Source organism: Lepus europaeus, chromosome 2 (genome assembly GCF_033115175.1).
Source record: "Lepus europaeus isolate LE1 chromosome 2, mLepTim1.pri, whole genome shotgun sequence".
In the NCBI taxonomy this organism is placed as follows: Eukaryota; Metazoa; Chordata; class Mammalia; order Lagomorpha; family Leporidae; genus Lepus; species Lepus europaeus.
The window spans coordinates 11003953-11011779 of NC_084828.1; the positions used below are offsets into that span (position 1 = coordinate 11003953).

At 56.2% G+C, this 7827-nt stretch overlaps 2 protein-coding genes across 3 annotated transcripts in view; both read right to left on the reverse strand.

Annotated features, from left to right (window-relative positions):
* The window catches only part of SLC5A3 (solute carrier family 5 member 3), a 33783-nt gene extending 31008 nt beyond the window's left edge, over window positions 1-2775 (reverse strand). Inside the window, exon 1 of the mRNA XM_062205631.1 lies at window positions 340-2775. The gene's annotated coding sequence lies outside the window, so the exon portion shown is untranslated. The remainder of the gene's footprint in view (window positions 1-339) is intronic.
* MRPS6 (mitochondrial ribosomal protein S6) overlaps window positions 1-3616 on the reverse strand; it is a 67277-nt gene extending 63661 nt beyond the window's left edge. Inside the window, exon 1 of one of the 2 annotated variants that reach the window (XM_062205662.1) lies at window positions 3539-3616. In XM_062205662.1, coding sequence (XP_062061646.1) covers window positions 3539-3580 — 42 coding nt within the window. In that variant the 5' untranslated portion in view covers window positions 3581-3616. Of the gene's footprint in view, window positions 1-3044; window positions 3208-3538 lie in introns of those variants that run through there. The other variant, XM_062205652.1, reaches the window with a different exon arrangement.
* Between the last annotated feature and the right edge of the window lie 4211 nt (window positions 3617-7827).

A 7827-nucleotide genomic window follows, 5' to 3' on the forward strand; every position in this document is an offset into this window, starting at 1 on the left:
AAACTTCCTCTTCCTATACCCACCCCTGGTGTAAAAGTCTTCTACAGATGTGCACAGCGTCTCCTGGCCTCTCCTTCAGTCCACGGCTTCAGCACTTGTGTGCTGGCAACTCAGTTCTTAGCCAACTGAAATGAATTACACCTAACTGAAATGAATTACCAAGCTTTAAAATCTAATTACAAAGTGCAGTCAGAGGACATCAGCCTTCCCAGGACTCGCAAGGCAAGAGACTCCGAAGTCGGCGGCAGAGCTCACCTAGGAAACGCACGGCCCCTTCCTTCTCTATCTTCCAGAGTTCCCACTGCAGGGAGACAAGGCGGAGGTGGAGAGAGCACTCACCATCTCACAGGCAATCCGTTTCTGTTTCAGTTGTTGAGACGAGACTGCCTGGGACTCTGCGGCTTTGGTCTTTCCTCTGCATCTACGGCCTTCCACATTGTGCCTTTGAAAACCATCTTTTGCAGATAGGAACAGAACCTCTTCCAGTGCTATCTGACAGAGGCGCAACAGGACTTTCAAATGTTTTCATCCTGGAGATTCTTCTATAAGCTTGGTCTAAGACTGGTCTAAGCAAAGACTGTAATCACCGTCCTCTTCAAAGGCCTGGAGTCACCACACTGATCACACACTGTGTCACAACGCTGCATTTAGCCATACATACCTACTTTTTGTCCTGAAGTAGGGAGAACACAGAAATGGTAACTTTTTTATATTCACACATTAAAATTCGAGCCATACAATACCTGAAATAAAGGTCTTCTTGGGAAGGCTGGTGTCTACATAAACAGAAATGCAGACTTGGCAGTACAACCAAAGCAGACGCATCATCAACTCCCAGGGACAGACTGACAGACACACAATTGTACACTTCGGTCAGGCCGGCTCTCTAACTCCACTCTCAAACGGGACTCCACTAAGGGACTCTATTACAATGCCAAGTGCTTCGAGAGCCTCAACATAGTGTCCGCATTTTATATTTAGAAACTCTGTAAGCTCAATTTTAATGAGTCAAGCTAGAGGTCAAAGAAAATAAAACAAGGGGGATGAGGACAGGGAGAGGGACCACCTTCCGGAGACTACGAATGCTCTGCAGGCTTCTAGAGTATCACAGAACACACAGCAGCCCAAGAAGCGGAGTTAACCACAGCAGCCGCTTCTGGGTCTGCCATGATAAAAGCTGTCCATCATAGCGTGTTTCCTCGCCTCCCAGACACAGAGGACTTGGGGAAAGGGGAAGACGACAAAATACAGGACCAATCTAGACCCGGAGGGATGTGCAACTTACAAGGGAGGGTTCCTAACAGCCCCTGCAGCAGAAGGAACTGCTTGGGGCAGCACTGCGCCCGCCCCAGGGCCTTCAAAGTGGCGCTTCACGTTAATAAACCCCAAATTACATGTCCTATTCTAGAATCCAACCTCCTCAAGTTGAGAGCAAACAAAATTACCCAAAACCTGTCTTTGTGACACATTTACAGTCTACTCAAACATAAGTTCTTAACAAAAAGTGGAGTTTCTGCTGCTGTTTAATCTTACTTTATTTAGGTCAAGGCTCATCTCCGTACAACTTTTGTTACAATATTCTACCTAAGACCATGGAGCCCACCCTCCCCCTTCCATGAGCTGCTCTTTCCAGAATGGTTTGGTTTGGTTTGTTGCCCCCTGCCCTCGGGCAAGAATCTCAAGGAGTTTATTATTTTAACCCAACTACATATAGCTTATCTGTACTAGAGTAGAAATTGTAAAACCTCCACATCCAAAGTTTGTGAATCCTGGTTGTTACAGCATACAAAAAGAAAAAAAAAAAGGTAGCATAGTGAAGGAAACATTTAACTAACATACTGGTAGCCATGTTAAGCAACACAATTGGCAACTATTATCAGAAACGGAGAAGTGTGCGGGTCTTCATCATTTCAAGGTTCAGGGGCACGTTAAGCCTACAGGTTACCTCCAGTAGCCATTGATCACCTGCTAGCTACCCAAGGAAGTTAACAAAAGGCATTTCAGTGACCACATTTCCCACGTTCTGCAATATCTGCTGAAAAAAGAGGTTAAACGGACGGCGTAGAGAGTTCCACTTAACTAAAAACGGCCTTTGGATAACTTTTTCCGTGGTTCCTACTCGTTTTAAGGCGTGTATCCTGGTAAAAGCCGGGAGCAAGATCTGTCAGGAGGCTGGACAAGACAATCACGCTCTCCCAGGCGCGGGGAGAGCAGGCAGGGGGACACAATGGCCCGCGGGGACAGAGCCTCCGGACCCGGCTCGCGGCCCCCAGTCAACCATGTGCACTTGCTACCGTGCGTTCTGCGGGAGCCCGGACGGCATCCTAGGCTGCAGGTCACCCGCACCTGGCGGCAGTCCCACGGAGACTGCCCCGGAGCCGCCCCGGGGTGCGTGCAGACGTCGTCGTGCGACCAGGCGGACTGGAACCATCCCGGGGGCGCTACATTACCGACTTCGTGGGGGGCGACGTGCTGGGCAGGGTCGCTCGCCGGCCCTCCGCACCTGCGCGCCCCCACGCAACATCAAGCACACGCCGGGCGGGGCGGGGCGGGCAAGCGTCTTCTCGGGGCGCACGAGGCCCCCCAGCCCGGGAGCCCGCCCCGGGGCGAGGGGCACCGGGAGCAGGATTCGCGCTGAAGTCGCAGACAGAGCGGTCCCGGGGCGGGCTGTTTGGGGTGCGTGTGTTTCCTCCACGTGCGAGCGGGGTTCAGAGAACTGCACAAACACGCTCTGCAGGAACGGTTTATGGCGCGCGGCTCCGCGAGGCGGGGGCGGCCCGGGGCGCCCGCGCGTGGCCCCCCGCGCACCTTCCGAGGGGGCCCCCGCGGCCCGGCCGCCCCACCCCCCGCCCGGCCGCGTGCGAGGCACACCCTCCCGCGCCGCGCGCGCACGCGGACGCCCCCCACCCCCACCGCGGGCCGCGCGGGGAGACCCGGGGCCCCGCCGCCGGGGACGGAGGGAGGCGGCGGCCTGGCGGCGGCGGCGGCGGCCATGGCGGGGGCACCCACGCGGGAACTCGGGCTTCGGAGGGAAGGTCACTTACCCGCTGCATGGCTTTCAGGATCAAAGCCAGCTCGTAGCGGGGCATGGCCCGAGCCGGCGGCCTTGGACGCGGAGGGGCGGGGAACGGCTGGAGCCGCGCCGGCCGGGGTGGCGGGGCCTGAGGGCTTCTGGGCCGGACAGCTCCCGGGCGGCGACAGCGCTCTCCGGCCGCGCGAGCCCGGGCTTAAAGGCGCTGGCAGCTGCGCAGACCGCACGCCACGCCCCCTCGGCGCGCCCCGCCCCCGCGCCCCGCGCACGCGCGCACGCGCGGCCGCCCCGCCCCCTCCCGCCGGCGGCGGCGTCGTCGCCGCCTCAGCCGCGGTCCCCGGGGCGCCGCCCGCGCCGGGGAGCCCTGGCCCGCGGCCCGTGGCCGGCACCCACTCGGGCCCAGAGTCGGGCCCACGACCGCGAGCGGCCCGCAGAGGCCGCGAGGGTCCCCCCACCCCACCCCGGGCGCGCCCTGCCTCCGCCGCCGCCGCCGCGCCTGCTACCTACGGCTCGCGAACCGGGTGGAACTTTCCATCGCTTCCGTCTCATCCTGGGCGGCGGGCGCGTGTGCGCGTGCGCCGCGGTGCGGTCTCGTCCGCGCCCGCGCCCGCGCCCGCGGGCGCGTGTGTGTGGTGTGTGAGCGCGCGCACGCGCCCCTCGCCCGCCGATTCCCGGCGAGAGGAGAGAGGGGGGCGGTTTCCTCAGCGGGACCCCCGGCTCTCCGGGCCCGCGGCGCCCCCAGGCCCCTTCCCCGGCGAGGGCGCGCGAGGCGCCCGCCGTGGGCCCCCCGCGCGCGGGGGCCGTGCGGCTGCAGCCCTCGGGGGCCGCGCGACCTTGGCGGGCTGCGCCTGCGGGAGACGGGGACGCGGTGCCTGGGAGGCGCCTGCCGCACCTCCGCTGACGCCGGGACGCTCGCCAGTCTTCTCTCCGCGTGCTGGGCCCCCGGGAGACCGCCTGGCAGCCCTGCGGGGCCTGGGGTGCAGGAGGAGGGGGCCTGCACCCCTCCGGGCCCCTCGCCGCAGCCTCCAGCGGTGCCCAATGCCATTTTGTCGCGCTGCGCCCCGCACAGACGAAGACCCTCGCAACTGCTGGCCTGGGCCCTGGGCCGGTTTAGAAGGGTCTGGCAGTGAGATGGCTGAAGTTCACGGAGCACCTACTAAGTGTGTGAGCTGTGTCCTGGAAAATTCTCCGGGCAGTGCAATGAGGCAGGCGCTACTGACCCCATTGTAGGGCTTAGGAAGTTCCAGGTAGGCCAAGGTAGTTACTGAGAGAGAGGAGATATGCAGCCACCGCGCTACACCTGTGGCCACCCGGTCCCCGGCCACCCGGAGCAAAGGGGCTGGTGTGTGGTGCGCTGGTGGATTAACCGTGTGCTCTCTGTAAACCAAGAACAGAGGGTCCCTTTGTCACCTTACCCAGAGACTTGACCATCTCACATCCACCCCCTTACTGCACAGAAGCAAGGAGGGTGCTTAGAACACACGCTTCTCTGATGTCCGGGTCTTACCTTTTACTATTTCCATGCCTGTCCCCGTGTTCTTCTAAAGCGAGACCACAGTCATGAATCCACCTGCAAACTGGCAACTTCCCCTAAAGGAGCAGCAAGGGGCCCGTGTCCTGGTGGAGCGAGCTAAGCCGCCACCCCTGACTCTGGCCTCCCATACAGGTGCCCGTTGAGTCCTGGCTGCCCTGATCCAGCTCCCTGCTAACGTGCCTGGGAAAGCAGCAGCAGATGGCCCAATTGTTTGGGGCCCTGCATCCCACGTGGGAGACCTGGATGGAGTCCCCCGGCTCCTGGCTTCCACCTAGCCCGATGCTGGCCATTGCAGTCATTTAGGGATGAACCAGCAGATGGAAGATTCTCCCCACCTACTCCGTGTGTGTGAGTGTCCGTGTCCCTATTGCTCCATCTCTTTCAAATAAATCTTGAAAATATGTTATTTTTTTAAAAGCAGTGGCGGCTTAATAGGCTAATCCTCCGCCTGCAGCACCGGCACCCCGGGTTCTAGTCCCAGTCGGGGTGCCAGACTCTGTCCCAGTTGCTCCTCTTCCAGTCCAGCTCTCTGCTGTGGCCCGGGAGTGCAGTGGAGGATGGCCCAGGTCCTTGGGCCCTGCACCCCATGGGATACCAGGAGAAGGTGCCTGGCTCCTGGCTTCGGATCAGCGCTGTGCGCCGGCCGCAGCGTGCTGGCCACAGCGGCCATTGGGGAGTGAACCAGCGGCAAAGGAAGACCTTTCTCTCTGTCTCTCTCTCTCACTGCCCACTCTGCCTGTCAAAATACAATACAGTACAATACAATACAGTACAATAAGGGGAGGGCAGGAGTGAGGACAGAAGGGGCAGGAAGGCATTTCTGGACTTCAGGAGGGAGTCACAGATTGTCTAGGAGGGACCCCCACTTCAGCTCTGCTTCCCGTTGTCCATTACCTGATCCAGCTGGGGCATGAGACCGCAGGAACTCCACAAGAATATGCCAAGCCAAGGACCAAGGCAAACGAGGAGCTGAGTGCAACTTGGAGCATTCCCTCTTGGAAGCTCCACTATTTTTCCCAAACCCTGGAATATGTGAGGATCTGCGGCTCCCTTACCTCCAAGTGGTGTAAGGAAATTAGCCTGATTGCATAATGCAGAGTCAGCACCCCAAACCCACCCAAGCTGATGGCCACCCACAAACTCATTCTGAAGGAGGGCTACTATCTCAACATTTTCCCCTTCAACCCTTTTTTTCTAAAGCATAGTAGCAGAATACCTGTAGCTTCATTTAAGAATTTTTTCTCATTCTTAAAATCACAGAGAGCATTGCTGCAAACTCAGTGTCTTCGTGCTATAACTACAAACTTAAGTTCATCAAAACGTTCTTACCTTTATACAAAAATAGTCTATATGATTATAAAGCAATACTGCAGTATTTAATGCATCCATCACAAAAATGTCTCTTCCGTTCTCCAAGAACTCTTAATATGTTAGATATTTAAGATGTGACTAACCAGAGGCTTTCATCAATTTTGAAGGACGTCTTTTGAGGGAGAATAGGAAAGAAGAATAAGAACAGAAATTGAAATCCAGTCCAATTTTGAAAAGTAACCTGAGGATACACCCTGGGTCATCCCTTTACCTTCTTTTTTATTGCCATATAATGAGACTTGACCTTGAGCGTCCCATCATTAATTTTCAAAGGTAGCTGTTATTTTTATTACTGACTCTGATGTTTAGAGCATCCACTATGAGCCGGGAACAGAGCAGTAAGGGCTCGAAGTGCATCAACATTCAGCCCTCACCGCGGAGATAGGTACTATCACTGCCCCCAGTTTACACGTGGGGAAAACCAACCTTGGTAGACTTTCCTAACTTTGACCACATCCGCTGGGAACTCCACAACGTCTCCATGTTGAGCAGCCCATGCAGAGGGAGCGAGCAGCACCCTCCAAACACCACCGACCCCTCCCACCTGCAGCTCCAGGCTCCCACACACTTGGTCCTCGCCAAAGCAGTCAAACTCTCCCTTTGCAAGGATTCTTCCTTCAACCCTCAAGCAGCAACGCAAGGGTTTTGCCAAAAGTCTGTGGAAAATAGGATGATAAGACCGATTTATTGGGGTGCAAAAAAACCCCGAAATCTATGCACTCAAGAGGTCTTCACAATGATCATGAAATATGTTTATTATGGAACAACTACCTGGATTTCAAAAAAAGGTTCTTTAGGCCCAGATAAACTTATCTTTTAATTCCATTTTTCCAGGGACATTTGGCACTACCCTCATATAGAAAACCCTTGGGGTCGCGGAGGTTAAGCATCCGCCTGCGGTGCCGGCATCCCATATGGGTGCTGGCTCGAGTCCCGGCTGCTCCACTTCCAATCCAACTCCTTGCTGGTGGCCTAGGAAAGCCGTAGAAGATGGCCCAAGTCCTTGGGTCCCTGCACCCATGTGGGAGACCTGGACGTCAGGAGTTTCTCTGCAGTCCTGTGGGCCTTCTTCTTGGCTGTCGTGTCCCTACACTCTTGGGGTTTTCCTTTCTCCCTTTGTGCCCTTGGATGTGGCTGTTTTGCAAAGCAAGGTGGAGTCCCAGCCGCTAGGATTTAAGTCAGACAGCCTGAGCACACAACCTGAGTTTCTGTCACTCAATTGCAGTGGAATCTGATGTCTCCTGCCAGGATCCCAGTCTACCATAACAACCACACAGGTGGGCAATGGAAAGTATATAAAATGAGAGGTCTCTCTGTCTGCTGATAAGGAATCTGATAAGGAAACAAGGTAAATTATTTATCCCACATCATGCAGCCCTGGGCTGGCACAACTCAGAGAAGAAGGAAGGAAGCAAGGAAGGAAGGAAGGAAAAAAAAAAACCCTTTGTTTACTATATTTGTCTTCCTGTCCATGTGCTGTGCTATGAACCCAGGGTTACTGTTGCTAATTGATTGAGTCCACAGTGCCTGCAAAACTCCCTTATTCAAGTATCCTTAGGAAGAAGTAAGATAAACACAAACCATGCTCAGCGCCTCTCAGCACACGCCTTAGGCCATGGAGAAATGTGTTTGCAGATAAGGGGAAGGTGAGCCCACAGTAGAGCACTGACAGGATTTAGGCTGCCAGGGCTCACCCTCACCAGTCTATCACCCCTTCTGGGAGCCCGGGGCGTCGCCCCTCATGGCAAAGTGCATTCAGCCTTCCAACTGTCTCTTCACCTGGGATTGTGCCACACCTGACAGCTCCAGGATCTTTTCCTGTAAAACCCGGGTTCCAGGCCCGGCTGCAAGTTCTGTGTTCCTGTCATTGGCCCGCACGCGAGTCACAGCG